Genomic DNA, 17,546 nt, shown 5'->3' on the forward strand with positions numbered 1-17,546 from the left:
CCCTAAGCATGAGACTGCTATATATAAATCTTTAAACAATTTGTTGATCAGTCCAATATTATGCCTCATTAATTTCATGAACTTGTACAAGTTATACAACAGTCTGATAGTACATTCTTGGAATTACTTGTGAAAATTGGTAATGGAGAAGCATTAATTTCTGAAGAACTTAAAAATATCTTTCAGATTTGTTCCTAAAGATGCGTGTTGTTTACGTCCTCATAATATTCAGTAGTTTCTAAAGAATAACAATGTTAATGACTGTAATAATTATGTTTTAACTCAGGAAGGAATGCACGAAGTAGTTGTCCAAGATGTATACCGAGAATCTAAATCTGAAGAACTGAGCAGTATGAAAAATAAAATTCATAAAATGGCAATAACCAAAACAGCAGATCTCCCATATATACTTTCATTGTTAAAAGGAGAACTGTACAGGATTACTACAAATATAAATTTTGTAGATGGAATGGTAAATGGTGCAATTGGTACATTAGAATATATTGAGTAGAAAGAAGATGAAACTGTCAAACAAGTATGGGTGAAATTTCTGGAGGAAAAAATAGAGTGCAATCTTCATTTGCAACATACATAAAGAATATATGAAAAATAAATCTATATCCAATGGATATGTGCCTATTGTTAAACGGCCAACAATGATTCTGTTTAAGAATAACAGATGACAGATGTACTCGATTTCCTTTGGTGCTTGCATGTGCTTTAACTATATATAAATCTCAAGGGGGGATACTTTGATGAAGTGGTATGCGATTATGAGAAAATCACCAACAACAACTTGTATATGTAACATTATCTTGTGTGACCTCGTCAGAGGGTTTATATATAACCAATCCTTGTAGTGATTTCACATTCTACTACAGAAAGGAAACAAGTAGTGTCAAACTCTCTACAGAAATATTGTTTAAAAAAGAATAACCTAAAGTTTCTGCAAAGTGAATTACAAAATTTCCTTTATAACAGAGATTTCTTGATAATATCAATGAATGTACAAAGTTTTATGAAGGATGTAGATCTGCTGGAATGGGTGCAGAGAAAAGCAACAAGATTAGTGAAGGGAACAAAAGGGTGCTCTTACCAAGGAAGGCTTCAGTTCTGCAAAGTGCAGCATCTGTGTGACTACGCACCTGTGCGATCTGATTGAGGTGTTTAATGCCTTGATTGGATTGAGTTAGCTCAATGCTGATGGCATTCTTCCTCTTGCTGAGATTACATGTATGAGGGGGTATAAATTCAAATTGAGGAAGGATGGTTGTAGGACATATGTGAGGAAGATTGCCTTCAGCCAGTGGATGGTTGATTGTTAGAACAAACTTCCATTTGTTGCTATGGGAGTGGATAGTAAATTCAAGGAAGAACTGAACCAATTCTTGTTGGAGGGGATGAATGAGTAGTGTGTGTGTGTGTGTGTGTTTTGTGGGGGCTCTAGAAGCTTGCTTTCTTGCATAATTTGCCACTACTGACACTATGCCTTCCACTTCAGATGCTGCTTGGACAGCTTACTCATGGATGCAAACAACTCAGTCAGAATCAAAAAAATTTCACTGTACTCCAAAAGAGAACTTTCTTGAAGAGAGCTAGCCTCTTAATCCTCAGCTGGCATCTTATCTACTCTTCTTCTTCAAGAGGAGTGTTTCCATTTACAATGGGTTTCCTCAGCCTACAAGTTATTTCTTGTTAGGAATTTTTTCCCGCCATAAAGTGCGGTTCAAGGTGTCTTGGTCGGTTAAGCCTCGAGCTGTCATGCACTCCCGTACTCCATCCATCCATGTCCTCCTAGGTCTTCCTCTTCTCCTTCTTACAGGAGGTATCCATTCCAGGATAGCCTTTGGATATCTGTTTTCTTGCATCTGTTTTACATATCCATACCATGTTAGACGCTTTTCTTTGATGGTATCAATAACAGTCTTTTTCACTTCCATTTTTTCCCTTATGTCTTCATTCCGTTTTCTGTCTCTTCTAGAAGTTCCTGCTGAGCGTCTCCAAAAATCCATTTCTGTGGAGAGCAATTTGTTTTCCGCTCGCCTATTCAATGTCCAGGTTTCCGCTCCATACAATAGAAGACTTTGTACAATCGTTTGAAATATAAGTTTCTTTGTTTTATTTAGGATATTTTTTCTCCACAGAACAGAGTTCAACATGCCGATAGCCTTTCTGCCGTCTTATCTACTCACTCATGGTAAATAAAGCTGTTTACCAAGATCAATCAGTTGATATTACCTCTCAGGCTAAGGATTTATTTCAGCTTGCTTAATCATATCAATATAACACAGCATAAGAGAACTCTAAAGTTGCACTTTTAGACAGATATTATTATTATTATCATTAGGCGTATGGTGCAAGGAAGCCTGAGGCTTTTGCCGCACCAGCCAAAAAAAAAATTTTTAAGTTACCCTAAGAGAGAGAGGAAAAGTAGAAGGGAATCACCAAGGAAGAGAAGAATGATGATATTGAGCTTGGGACCCTGGGTGTGCCAAGCTCATACTCACCAGATGTGGGCCCCTTGGGTTATGACAGATACAACCAAAGAACTATGCTATCACAGACAAAATATACTGATGATTCACAGACTTAGTTCCTTGGGTATTTAACATGTGCACCCACCTTTTGATCACATTTTTTAAAGAATGGTACCCATTCTTCTTCTTCTCAGAAACACTAAAAAAAAAACAGGTGAGAAAAGCTCTGCAGTACTGTATTTTAACTCTTCACTTGAATAGTGTTTAGTTAAAAATACATTTTTTAACTGAATAGTGTTAAGTTAAAAATATATATATATACAGTTTTGAAACATGGAGACAACTATATCCAAGTGTCAGCTCTCAAGAAAGAAAAATAGTTTTACTGTGCCCCTTTCATGTAATGAGTGGTAGCATTTGCTATCTGGGATTGGAGATTTGTCCAATAACCAAATAACTTCTCAACAGCAACTGGATACTACAATGGTTTGACATGGTTCTGCTTGCAGTGACAGTTTTGTAGTGGCAAAAGTACAATGTCAACAGGCCTGCTACTGCAGAGGCATGCCTAAAAATTCAGAGGTCCTAATAGTCAGTTCAGTATAGTTGTTAAAGAAAATAGGGAGGGGGGTGTATCTTTATAGGGAGAAAACAGAATATATAGTTTCACCTCTGCATTTTTTTTTTTAAGTCAGCTTTCATGTCCCCACTTCAAAATTTAATGCGAGTTGTGCATTCTTCTTCTTCACCAAGAAAACCTTTTTTTTTTTTTTTTTTGTTAAATATTTATTCCCACCAATATTTTGCCTTTTAAACACATTTATGCATGGGCATTTTACTGAATGGGGAGAAAATAAAATATTTTATCAATAATTATAAAAGACTTTCTGCTTATTTGATTATTTAAGGCATGAAAATAAGTACAGTAGAGTCCTGATTATCCGAGATACTGTGGACCAAGAACAGCTCAGAGATACGGTCAACACGGAAAATTTTCGTATAATTACCTTGCGACAATGTTCTCCCCCCCCCCTAGGATATCCCTCATTCCTGCCATTAAGGAAGTACGTGTACATACATATGTACTGTAAGAAAAAGAATACATGTACATGCATGTACGTAATTACATACTGCAATTGTATTTATGGCAAAGGTAAAGAAAGCCCACACAAGTATGGCAAATTTTGGAGTGGTTTACCAATGGAATTAGTTTGCTGTGATAGCATTTGTATTGTTGCTCGCTTGGTAAACAGACAGTGGGTGTTATTGGTCAGGAGTAGAAAATTGAATCTCATGGGAGCTTGAACTCCTCCCGAAGTGGATGGGGTAACCTGAAATTTTTTTTACAGAATCATGATTGGACTGGAGGATAATTTGTTTATTATTACTGTTTTTATTTTGTAATTTTTTTATTTATTTTTAAAGAGACTCGCGTGCGCAGAACATATTTTACAATGCTAGAACTTTCCACTTGACTCTGTTTGTGATTCAATTAGTTTAAAATAATTATTACACTTAAAACAGTACAGTTTCGGTCTTATTAATTTAGATTTCATCAAAAAATCAAGGAAGTTGAAGCAACGTTTCATTTTTCCCCATAAATTTCTTCCAACTTTAAAAGATTCATCGCTAATATTATCTATATGCCGTTCATTCCGAAACTAATTATGCACCATTCTTTATTCATTAATACACGTCATAATGCCAACCTTTAGTAGGTGGTAGATGACTTTCATCAACTGGTGAAATACCACCACTTTGCTTATTGGAGGCTTGTAGTGGTGAAACCCATGTTTAGTCTCTAGAGCAAAGTTTCCGGCTTGTTTGTTTGTTTGTTTTGATTTTATTGGTGCATTAGCTACTAAGGCTATAATGCGCCATGTCATTTATAAAAAATTTAAACTTTCAGTGACCTAATTGGTTAGGTCGCTATGTCAGGAGGTTTAACAGATATATAAAATAAAAATGTAAATTTTATAAACGAGCAAAAATATTTATTGATTTTAAAAATCTAAAAATGGCAGACACATTGTCATTGTCGGATAAAATCTGACTGAGTGTATACGGCTCAGTCAGATGATTAAAAGCGTTAAAACGGATATAACTAAAATCTGGACAATCAATTAAAATGTGTCTGATAGTTAAAATTATGCCACAGCACTCACACATAGGAGGGTCATCAGCCCTCAGCAAAAACGAATGAGTTAAATGACTGTGTCCTATGCGGGTCCGGGCAAGAACTACTTCCTCCTTATGATTCCTGCGCAGACTAGACTGCCACGGTTCAATTACAGGCTTTATACAATATAGTTTATTCCCAGTCTGTCTATTCCACAAGTCCTGCCACTGGGAGTGTATCTTTTCATGTATTACTTGCCTGTAGTCTGTATAGGGGACTGACAGGCAGGGGTTATTATTGGGGATTGCTGATTTGACTGCGGCGTCAGCCAAATCATTTCCCTTAATCCCAATGTGGCTGGGAATCCAGCAGAAGCGGATATCATATTCACGTCCACGGAGGAAGAGAATCTTCTGCTGAATACTAGACAGAACTGGATGAGGATTATATCTCACAGATATTAAAGCCTGTAACATGCTGAGAGAGTCGGAATATAAAATGAACCGTTGGTATTGGCATTCACTAATGTGATCCAAGGCTAACTGTATAGCATGCAGCTCTGCAGTAAATATGCTGCATTCACAGGGAATCTGCTCCGATGTAGTGCTGTCTGTAAAGACAGCAGCAGATCCCACATATGATTCCAACTTCGACCATCTGTTTAGACTGGCGCGAAGTCGGAATATTCAGTTCGGTGCGCTGAATGAAGCTGCAGGTAGACAGATGATGGAGTGTCCGACTTTCCCCAATTTCTAAGAGACAAGTCACATGCCAGGACATGACCATGCCAGGGCGGAAAGGGTTGCTTTGGTGTTTGGGCAACCTTGTCTACCTTGATATTAAGTTCTTTGAGTAGCTCTTGGAGACGAATACCAAAAGGACGATTGGCAGTCTTACGGGTATTGTATAAATTTTCCCATCGTGGCTCAAAAACGAATGGCCATGTAGGATGATCTGGCAGGGATTTCAGTTTTAAAGGGTAGTTTAAAGACAGCTGCTTAGGTCGAAGCGATAACGGTGGTTCGTTTGCTTCAACGTATAAACTCTGGACAGGAGATTTGCGATATGCTCCAGTAGCAATACGTAGGGCCTGATGATGGACGGGGTCCAGCCATCGAAGGACACTGTCTCTGGCTGAGGAATATACCTGGGACCCATAATCTAGTTTGGATTGCACAAGTGCACAGTAAAGCCGAAGAAGGGTGCATCGGTCTGCTCCCCAAGATGTAGAGGAGAGCGAGCGGAGAATATTAAGCCCACGTGTGCACTTTGTGCGGAGCTGACGGATATGATCCAGAAAGGTCAGCTTTTTGTCAAATATGAGTCCCAAGAATTTTGTGTCCACTGCTACTGGAATAGCATTTTGTTCAAGCCTTAATTCAGGTTCAGGATGAAGATTACGCTTACGACAAAAGTGTATGCAAACGGTCTTCTCCGGCGAGAACCTGAAGCCATTAGCAAGTGCCCAGGAATTCAGACTATCAATGGCTTTCTGCAGTTGTCTTTCAATAACCCTTATGTTGCATGACTGACAAAAAATGCTAAAGTCATCAACATAGAGGGCACTGTTTACAGTTGGAGGAAGTTGTTCTGTGATGGAATTTATTTTGATGGCGCGAAAAGCGTGACACTTAATACTGATCCTTGTGGTACACCCTCCTCTTGGCTGAAGGAACGAGAGAGTGAGGATCCCACACGAACTTGGAAAGATCGATTGGCTAAAAAGTTTTGAATAAAAAAGGGGAGATGCCCTCTAAGGCCTAGGCTATGTAAATCTTTTAAAATACGAAATCTCTAAGTTGTGTCATAGGCTTTCTCCATGTCAAAGAACACTGACACCAAGTGTTCGCGTTTTAGGAAAGCATCCCGGATGGAAGTTTGCAGTCTAATAAGATGGTCCAAGGTGGACCGGTTCCTTCGGAAGCCGCACTGGATGTTGGAGAGAAGGTCATTTGATTCTAAGTACCATATTAAACGAGAATTAACCATTCTCTCCAGGATTTTGCACAGACAGCTAGTCAGAGCAATAGGACGATAATTGGTAGTGACTTTTGGATCCTTTCCTGGCTTAGCAAAGGCAAGAACGATTGCCTTGCGCCAGGAGTCCGGAAACTGCCCTTCAATAAAGATTCTGTTATATAGAAAGAGCAGATAATCCATAGATTTTGGTGAAAGATGTTTAATCATTTCATAATGGATGCCATCTGGTCCAACAGCACTAGCTTTGGAAAGAGCGAGGGCTCTTTTCAGTTCCTGAATAGTGAAATCCCCGTTGTAGGGATAAATGCTCTTAGATTTAAAGTTAAGTGCCTGTTTTTCGATTTTATATTTCAGGACCAGGAACTCTGGGGAATACGAAGATGTTGCAGAGATGTTAGAGAATGTTTCCCCAAGAGAATTGGCTATTTCAGTTGGATCTGCAATAGCGCATCCATTATAATCTAGGATTGAAGAAGGGTGGGATGTATATTTTCCCTTCATTTTCCGGATTTTATCTCAGACTACCTTAGAGTTGGTAGACTGGTTAATAGATGATGTTAAACGGATCCACGATTCCTTTTTACTCTGACGGCAGATATATCGTGCTTTGGCTCGTGCACGTTTAAAGGCTATAAGGTTGGTCGTGGTAGGATATCGGCAGAATATCCCCCACACTTTGTTTTGAGCCTTTTTTGCTGCTGTGCGTTGTGAATTCCACCCAAGGTTTGGGAAATGGTGGAAACCGGGCAGATGTTTTTGGAACAGCATTCGCAGCTGCTTGGACAATAATTTCTGTGATGTACTTAACTGCATCATTGATAGGCTCTTGACTGACAGTGCTAAGATCAAAATTTGCCTGATGTTGGAAGGCAGTCCAGTCAGCCTGATCAATCTTCCACCGTGGTAACCTGAAACCTGAAGGGAAGACATGGTCTCCCACTGTGTAACGAGGTTATCACAGGGAAGTGATCACTTCCGTATGGATTCTCCTCCACTTCCCAAGTGAGTGAAGGGAGTAGAGAAGGGGAGCAGATAGAGAGATCAATGGCAGAAAAAGTACGGGTAGGCATGTGGAAGAAGGTATTTGTTCCAGTATTTAGAAGGGAAAGGTCATTGTCATTTAGCATATGCTCTATGACTCGTCCCCTTCCACTGATGTTAGCACTACCCCACAGGGTGTTATGTCCATTAAAATCCCCGAGAAGTAAGAAAGGGGGAGGCAACTGTGTTAGAAGATCATCAAGGTCTTCCTGGGAGATGTCAGTCCCAGGTGGCACATAGACAGAGCAGACCGTTAATAAAAATCCCACCGTAAGGCGAATTGCAACAGCTTCTATGCTAATTGTAATTAGCAAGGGCTGCACTGGGGTCTGGTTACCCACAAGGGTTGCCACTCCCCATGAGCAGGGACCATCCGCAATTCTATCCTTACGAAAAAATTGTGATGTTATGCATTGTGGAATCATCATTTGCCTTTAGATAAGTCTCCTGCAAGCAAAAGCAAACTGGCTCGTGCTTTTGCAGGAGGGCCTTGATGTCATCAGTATTTCGCCGGAATCTACGACAATTCCATTGTAGGAATTTAGCCATTATTTTGGCTTGGTGGGGTCCCATCAGGGCGGCTTCCGAGGTGCTGAGGCTTACTTTTATCAGTCTTGGGTTTATCTTTTTTGGGGAAGAATGGACACTGTCCCGTGTCCATTTCTTCCTCCGACAAAGAGTTCCAAGACTGAATCTTCGGGTACCTCCTTCTGCTCGAGATCCATGTTTTCTTGGGTACTAGGGTGGACTTCCCCTTTCTTATTCTTTTCTTTCATAATTACCTTTGTTACTTGTGGAGCATTAGGAGGTACTAATATAGGGAGTGGCAGCTGATTGGTTTTTCTGTGCAGGTCTTTGGGAACTTAAGAGATAACCCGCGACGGGACTGAAAGACTCCTTTGGAGGAATGGTCCATGTCCGTCTGAGATCCGACGGAACATCTCCCTGCTACCTTCTGGGCGTAGGTAGGTTTGTTGGTATTCAGGGGTTTCACCGATTTCCTTGCCTCCTGGTATGATATATTTAGCTCTGCCTTCAGCCGTTGAATTTCTTTTTCTTCTTTCCACCTCTGGCATGCTCGTAAGTAGGTCAGGTGTTCTCCCTCACAGTTAATACAGGTGGGTTTTGCGGCTGAACATGCTGTTGTTTCGTGGTCCTTTGCACTGCATCGAGCGCATGCAAGGACTCTACGGTAGGGGCATTTGAGAATGTCCATACTTCTGGTATTTAAAACACCGTAAAGGGGTTCGGAACGTATGGACGCACTGAACAATTGATGTATCCAGCTTTAATATCATCAGGAGTTTAGGAGAGTTAAAAGTCAGGATAACGCTCCTGGTTTCAACAAGTTTTCCATCCCTTCGCGCAGTAATTCTCTTGACGGCAATAACTCTATGTGGTTTTAATTCGGAGCAGATTTCCTCCTCGGTTATGTCGAGAAGGTCCCATTCCGAAATGACACCGTCTCGATGAATTGAGTGTTCTGTGTGGTGTCACTGTTATAGGTATTCCTCCAATTGATGTTGTTCGGAGTAGATGTTCCGATTACCTGTCATTTTTAGTTTCAATTAAAAGGTCTCCAGAACGAAGCCTCTTAACTGATTTGGGTGAACCTGCTAACCCATCTACCCCTTTTTGAATAAAAAAGGGCGACATTTTACCAATCGGTGTTTCATTGGTAGAATGCATATTAAAAACCTTGGGACAGGCCCTGATGGTAATGTCAGTTCGCTGCCTCTTTTTAGCAATAATGCTATCTGATTCTTTGTCTATGGTTTCAGATAGGGACCGGGTTGGGGCCCCTGAAGAAATAGGTTTATCAGGATTCATAGAAATTTTATTTGGTTCAGTGCCCGGGCTCCCCACCCACCACGGAGCCCAAAGGGACGCCCACTACCCCGGCATGCAATAAATGCACTCGGGAGTTGAGACGCCAGGGCTACCCAGACACCATACTCGCACCGTCACCAGCCCGAATCCTGTCCCTCGGACCATGAGGGTAGGGGCGTGGCATTGACACGGTTGACCCTCGCAGGCGAGCCTACTAGCCGATTGATCCTAGCCGGGCCTTCCAATACCTCCCGTCTTGTCTAAGCAGGGGCCAAAGTGGTGTATTGAAGCTGGGGCCCCACAACCACCAGTTCCCCCTTTCCGAATTTCCACGGGTCACAACGCACGGCAACAGCCGGATTCCATTGATGTAAGCCTGGAACCTGGGCTGTGGGCGTTGGATCCCAGTGATGCTAGTCTGGAAGTGCAGCAGCGTCACTGGAGGTCCCCTCACCACGTACAGGTGCCCACGTCTAGGGGAAAAGTTTCCGGCATCCCCCTTCCCCCATACTTCTCCTTCAACCCATGCACGGTACTAAGTACTGTAGGTTTTGATACCTTTTGTGTTTGGGGTTTTCATAAAAAAAAAAAAAAAAAAACAATGACTAAACCGATCTTATCATCTGTTCTGTTCATGCACTAATCAGTACATTACATCGTTTGTCATGCCTACCTGTCAATCAATATATCGTTCTCGACTTCTACTACAGACAGATAACATCCACCGTCTGTTTACCGAGCAAGCAACAATACAAGTGTGGTATGGCAAAGTACAGTATACTGTACTTCCACGGCTAAACTTTGCCAAAATTTTCCATGCTTCTTGTGTGGGCTTTCTTTACTTTAGCCTGCATTTATTTACTTACATAGTATTGTACTGTACATACTGTATATGTACAGTACTGTACAGTACATGCATCATCGTGATTACAGCATCAGGCTTTAGAAAAAAAGTCTTTCAAAATCTTCTGTTTTAAAGAAGTTCCTCGCTTGTTTGCTGCAATGTTTCTCAAACATCTTAACAACGGTAGATCGCCGGGCATACTCTCATTCTGCTGTTCAATGTATCGCAGTGTGGTCTCAATCACATTAAGAACTTCCGTATGCAAAATTTTTGAGCCTTCTCCTGGACACCATCATCTTCACTTTCTTGTTTTCCCTCACTCACTAAATTTATAATCATGTCATCGGTCATTGTTGCTCATCCTCATTTGTCCAATCTTGAATGTCTTCTGCCATAATAGGTTCTGAATTTGGAAGATTTTTTACTTGCTCTATAAGTGGAAGATTATCATCATCATCTTCCTCAGTTTCACTGAGAATTTTTTTTCAGGACTCCACAAGAGTTGAAGTTTTTATTTCTTCCCATGATTCTGCCAGCCAGTAAATGACATCTTTCACGTTTATGTTTGTAAGGCTTTCAGAAACAGTTCCACCATTTTTGAGATCTTCCAGGAGTTGTTTTAAAAGGCACTGTCTGTAGTTCCATTTCAAAGTTTACAGGACACTTTAATCTAGTGGCTGGATTAGAGACATTACATTAGGAGGCAAAAAATGAGTTTTAATGTCACCAGAGACTAGTTCAGTTTCATCTGGATGAGATGGTGCATTGTCCAGAAGCAACGATGCTTTTTCTGGGAGTTTATTTTCTGCCAAAAATTTCTTTGTTGTAGGAACAAAGTCTTCGTGGAACCATTTTTTCAATAAACATGAATCCATCCATGAATTTGGTTAGCATACTTACAAGGATGACTTTCCACATGTACGTGTTTGAAGGCTCTTGGTTTCTTAGCCTTTCCAATAAGTAGCAACTTATGCCTGTGACTTCCTCAAGCATTTGAACATACCAAGACTATCAGTCTCTCCTTACTATGTTTATACCCGAGCACTGCTTTTTCTTCTTGTGACGCGAGCATTTTGGTCAGAAGCATTCGATAATTTAAACCCGTTTCGTCACAGTTGTAATTTCGATCCAAACTTAAACCTTCCTCTTCTATGACTTCTGCCAATTTTTTGGTAAAAGACTGCACTTCTTCCTGACAAGCAGATAATTTTTCCCCAGCAATGTTCAGCTATCTTCCATACCTCTTTTTCCATCTATCTAACCATCCCACTCTAGCCATAAATTCTTCATCACCATTACGAAAATTTTTCTAAAATTGTAGAGCTTTTGCTTGTAGAATCAGTCCAGAAATCGGGCTTCCTTTCTGTCTCATTTGCATGAACCACAAAAGAAGTGTTCCAGATGTTTGTTCAAAATCTCTCTTTTTCATTGTTTTTCTTCTCATGTGCTCATCACTTTTCTCAGGCGATCTTTGTGAACACCATTTTTCAATGTTGTGTCAATTTCTCACCCAATCTCCTACAGTCACTTCACTTACACATAGCTCTCTAGCCAGCTTTTTAATTGTTTTAATTTTAATAATGATAGGCCTAACGTAGCCAAGAAGTCAGGAGCGAGAGTACATAGCATCCGTTCCTTGAGTGGATCAGGGACTGTGACTACTAAATACGATAAATATTTGAATTGACGATTTTTATTGTAAACTCTATTGACCTGGTTGTCGTGCCAAGCCCGTGACTACAAAATATGATAAATATCTGAATTGACGATTTATTGTAAACTCTATTGACCTGGTTGTCATGCCAGAGTATAAACAGAAAATTTAATTTTTTTTTTAGTCACAAGCGAAATCACCTGAACAAGATGTCAAACTGAACCCGACAGATAAAACTGCTGAAGTTTCGTGGTGAGTGGGTGGAAGGGTGCGGAGGGGGATGAGTCATCAAAATTCCGTGAATCAGCACAGCACAGCCTGTTCTCATCACAGTCTTACTCGTCATACATACGAACACAAACAACCCTTGAAGGCATCACTTAGCCTTTATGTAAAAATTGAGCTAACAGCTAGCTCAGATAACACGGAACCTCGGGTCTTGGATAATCGGGACTCTACTGTATAACACAATGTCAGTAAGTAATGCAGGAGCAAATGGAACATAAAGTTCATATTGATGCTTTATTACAATATCTTTGCACTTTGACATGCAAGTGTAACTTGCATGTCAAAGTGCAAAGAACTTATGTCATTGTGTTATCAGGTGAAGATCTCAATCCAACTGAATACCTATGGGATGAAGCAGATGGTTGTGAATCTCTTAAGCATAGAGATTTACAACTATCCAATTAGTAACAACTGTGGGAAGCAGAGTAAACATGGACCAGTATCCATGTGGCATGCTTTTGATACCTTGTTATTTCCATACCACAATGAATCCAAGCTGTTCTGAGGAACAAAGTGGAACCTACTCACTATTGGGAAGGATACTTCATAAAGTCACTAGTCACTGTAAAGGGGTCTTAATAATAGAAGGAAACATGGTGTGTTCTGTGACCATTCTAATTTTTTTCATACAATGAAATTTTTAGGCAAAAACAATAACGACTTTAATTTACTTACATTTTCTGCAAATTTCCTTAAATATTTTTCCCTGGTGAAGACAAATGGCCTAATGACCCTCAATTTATTATCTCTGTAAAGAAGAATATAGAAAACTATAATGCAATATGCAATGTAAGGAAGAAAATTCAGTCCATTAATTAAGTCGAGAGAGAGAGAGAGAGAGAGAGAGAGAGAGAGAGAGAGAGAGAGAGAGTCAAAAGTAGAAGGGAATCACCGGAAAGAGAAGAATGATGATATACAGCTCAGAACCCTGAGTGTGCCAAGCCCATACTTACCAGATGTCAGCCGCCGGGGTTAAATCATGTACATAACTTTAAATTATTTTAATCCATCATCATCAGCCATTTTCAATCCACTGCAGGATGAAGGCCTCTACAGCAACTTTCCAGTTCCTTCTGTTTTTGCACAATGGCCATCCATTTACTACCTATCAGCTCATGAATTTCATGTGTCCATCTCCGTCGTTGTCTTCCAGGTTTTCTTCTTGCTCCTCTTGGGTACCATTCTGTTATTTTCTTAGTCTATCTATCATCATGTCTTCGAGCTATGTGTCCTGCCCAAGACCATTTTAGTTCTTTAGTTTTGACAAGAATGTCCTTTACTTGAGTTTGCTGCCTAATCCATTTGTTTCTCTTCTTATCTAACAGTCTCATTCCCAATATAATTCGTTCCATTCTTCGCTGTGTAGTTCTCAGCTTCTCTTCCATTCTTTTGGTGAATGCCCAAGTTTCACTTCCATAAGTCATGGTGAGGAGTATACATTGGTTCATTATTTTACATTTCAGACAAATTGGGATATTGCTCCTCAGTATGTGACTATATTTCCTGAATGCTATCCATCCAAAATTTATTCTTCTCTTGACTTCCAGCCATTTATCATTATTACAACTAATGACTTGACCCAGATAAGTATATAACTCCACCTTTTCAATTACTGATTCTTCAATCATTATATCCCATTCTGTGGCATACTTGTTCATCATTACTTTTGTTTTAGTCCTATTCATCTTTAGTCCAAAATCCTTACTTACTCTGCATAACCGATTAAGATTTTCCTCTAATTCTTTGGGTTCATGGCTTATGACCACGATGTCATCTGCAAATCATAAATGGTTTAGGTATTCTCGATTCACATTGACTCCGTTATGCGACCAGTCTAATTTTTTGAAAGCTTCCTCAAGGACAGCAGTAAACAATTTCGGAGATATTGTGTCTCCTTATCAAACTCCTTTCTCAATTTTAAATTTGCTACTGTCTTTGTCTAGTATAATAAAGGAGGTAGCATTCTCATATATTTTATTCAAATATCATAATATATGGGGTATCTGTGCCTTATCTTTCCAGTGCCCGGAACACTGCCTTATGCTGTATGGAGTCAAATGTCTTTTCATAATCCACAAATGCCAGGCATAATTGTTTTTATATTCATTTGCTTTCTCCATTAGATGTGATATTACGTGAAGGCGATCCACAGTTGAGAATTATGTCCTAAAGCCAGCTTGCTCTTTCAGTTGATTCTCATCAAGAATCCTTTCTAATCTGTTAGTCTATAATTTCCAATTTCTGATTTATCTCTTTTCTTATGCAGCAAAACTATGACTGCATTCTTTCACTCCTTAGGCATCACACCTTTTCTAATCCATTTTGTGAAGAGTCTTGCCAGTTTTTGTGTCATGTCTCTTCCTCCCGATTTTAACAACTCTACAGTAACTTCTTCCCCGTGGCTTTCTATTTCTTTTTTTTCAACGCATGTTCTACCTCATCAGGAAGGATATTAAGTATGTCATATTTGAGATCCATCTTCCCCACTGCTGGCATCATTCCCTCGCTCCTTTTATAATTCTCTATAGTAATCTTTTGCTATTTGAATTATGCCTTCTCTGATATTTATAAGTACACCATTACTGTTCTTCAGTTTCAGTATCAATAAGGGGTGCTCTTATGAAGAAAGGTAAGTTTTGCAAATTTCAGTGTCTGGAGACTAGGCACAAGAAAGGTGATCTGATAGAGGTGTATAAAGCCTTGAATGGTTTGAGCATGCTCAATGCTGATGGGATTCTTCCTCCTGCTCAGAATAATCACCTGAGAGGGCATAAATTCAAATTGAGGAAAGACAGATGTAGGATAGAATTGCGGAAATTTGCCTTTAGCCAGTGGGTGGTTGGTTGGTGGAACAGACTTCCATCCCTTGTAGTGGAGGTTGATAGCCTAAATAAGTTTAAGGCTCAGCTGGATAGGTATTTCGAACGAACAGAGGGGTTAAGTGGAAGTGGTTTTTTTTTTTTTTTTTTTTTGGCTGATGCTTAAGCTTGCTTTCTTGCATCAAATGCCTCTACTAATGCTAATGCTATTATTATGGGGGACTTCAATGCTAAGGTTAGAAAAAGACAAAACAGTGCAGAAAGGGGAACTATAGGAAATTTTGGAACTGGTGAAAGAAATGAAAGAGGTGAAAGGCTTGTGGAATTTGCAGAATCTCAAGTACTGTCAGTAATGAACACCTTTTTCAAGTAAAGGGTGAACAGAGCGTGGACATGGAAGAGTCCAAATGGATTAACAACTAATGAAATTGACTTCATCCTCACTAACAGAAGATATATCATGAATGATGTTACTGTCCTGAACAAGATAAATATTGGAAGTGATCACAGAATGGTAAGATGCACACTTGATATAGATGTAGGAAAGGAAAAAACTGACTTCAGTAAATAATACAAAGGTCTTCGAGATAACAGAAGAGGATAAAAAGCAGTATGTACTGGAACTTAAGAACAAGTTTGAGCTTCTGCAGACTGCTCAGGACCAAGGTATCGATGAGGAATATTGCAACTTTCTGAAAGTGATAAAGCCCAAGAAACCTATAGGGAAAAAGACGTCAAAAACACTTGACGTCTTTTTCCCTTGAAAAAAAAGACATCATAACAAGTGTTTCTTGACTAATTTTTTCCTAATTTTTTCTCCTTGTCAGTGTTTATCTTGCTCTTCAACAAATGAAGAGCAAGATAAACACTGACAAGGAGAAAATTGAGTATATTGAGTTATGCAAAGCTATTAAAAAGAGACTCAGAGACGACACAAGAAGATTTAACAAGAAAAGTAGAACAAGCATTAAGGGAAAACAAAGGACTTAAATCAGCAGTGATGAGCAGTAATACAGAAAGACAAATGATACTGAAACTGAAGAATAGTGATGGTTTACTTATAAATAGCAGAGAACGCATAATTCAAATAGCAGAAGACTACTATAGAGAATTATACAAGGAGCGAGGGAATGATGCCAGAAGTGGGGAAGATGGATCGCAAATTAGCAACACATACGACATACCAGATATTCTTCCTAATGAGGTAGAACATGCATTGAAGAATCGGAAAGCCCCGGGGAAGACGAAGTTACTGTAGAGTTGTTAAAATTGGGAGGAAGAGACATAACACAAAAACTGGCAAAGTTCTTCACAGAGTGCATTATAAAAGGTGTGATGCCTAAGCAGTGGAATAATGCAATCATAGTTTTGCTCCATAAGAAAGGAGATAAAACAGAAATTGGAAATTATAGACCAATTAGCTTGTTATTACCACATCTACAAGTTGTTCACAAGGGTCATTACTAACAGATTAGAAAGAATACTTGATGAGAATCAACCAAAAGAGCAAGTTGGCTTTAGGACAGGATTCCTAACTATGGATTACCTTCATGTAATATCGCAGCTAATGGAGAAAGCAAATGAATATAAAACACCATTATGCCTGGCATTTGTTGATTATGAAAAGGCATTTGACTTTATATGGCATAAGGCAATGTTTCGGGCACTGGAAAGACAAGACATAGATACCCATATATTATGATTTTGAAGAAAATATATGAGAACACTACCTCCTTTATTAGACCAGACAAAGACAGTAGGAAATTTAAAATCGAGAAAGGAGTTCGATAAGGAGACACAATATCTTTGAAACTGTTTACTGCTGCCCTTGAGTAAGCTTTCAGAAGATTAGACTGGTTGCAGAAAGGAGTCAATGTGAATCGAGAGTACCAAAACCATTTACGATTTGCAGATGACATCTGCAAATCGTAAATGGTTTACGATTTGTGGTCATAATCCACGATCCTAAAGAATTAGAGGAAAATCTTAATCGGTTATGCACAGTTAGTAAGGATTTTGGACTAAAGATGAATAGGACTAAAACAAAAGTAATGATGAACAAGTATGCCACAGAAAGCGACATAATGATTGAAGGAGCAGTAATTGAAAAGGTGGAGTCATATACTTATCTGGGACAAATTATTAGCTGTAATAATGATAAATGCTGGAAGTCAAGAGAAGAATAAATTTTGGATGGATAGCATTCAGGAAATATAGTTACATGCTGAAGAGCAATATCCCAGTTTGTCTGAAACGTAAAATAATGAACCAATATATACTCCCCACCATGACTTATGGAAGTGAAACTTGGGCACTCACCAAAAGAATGGAAGAGAAGCTGAGAACTACACAGCAAAGAATGGAACGAATTATATTGAGAATCAGACTGTTAGATAAGAAGAGAAACAAATGGATTAGGCAGCAAACTCAAGTAAAGGACATTCTTATCAAAACTAAAGAACTAAAATGGTCTTGGGCAGGACACAGAGCTTGA

General features: G+C 39.3%; 1 protein-coding gene across 1 annotated transcript in view; it reads right to left on the reverse strand.

The window, feature by feature from the left end:
• Positions 1 to 17,546, reverse strand: part of LOC150088026 (uncharacterized) — a 276,978-nt gene that overhangs the window by 34,383 nt on the left and 225,049 nt on the right. The window contains exon 19 of the mRNA XM_090369988.1: positions 12,909 to 12,981. Coding sequence (XP_090226114.1) covers positions 12,909 to 12,981 — 73 coding nt within the window. The remainder of the gene's footprint in view (positions 1 to 12,908; positions 12,982 to 17,546) is intronic.

This window comes from Mastigoproctus giganteus, chromosome 3 (assembly GCF_048544385.1).
Source record: "Mastigoproctus giganteus isolate SK-2022 chromosome 3, ASM4854438v1, whole genome shotgun sequence".
Classification (NCBI taxonomy): Eukaryota; Metazoa; Arthropoda; class Arachnida; order Uropygi; family Thelyphonidae; genus Mastigoproctus; species Mastigoproctus giganteus.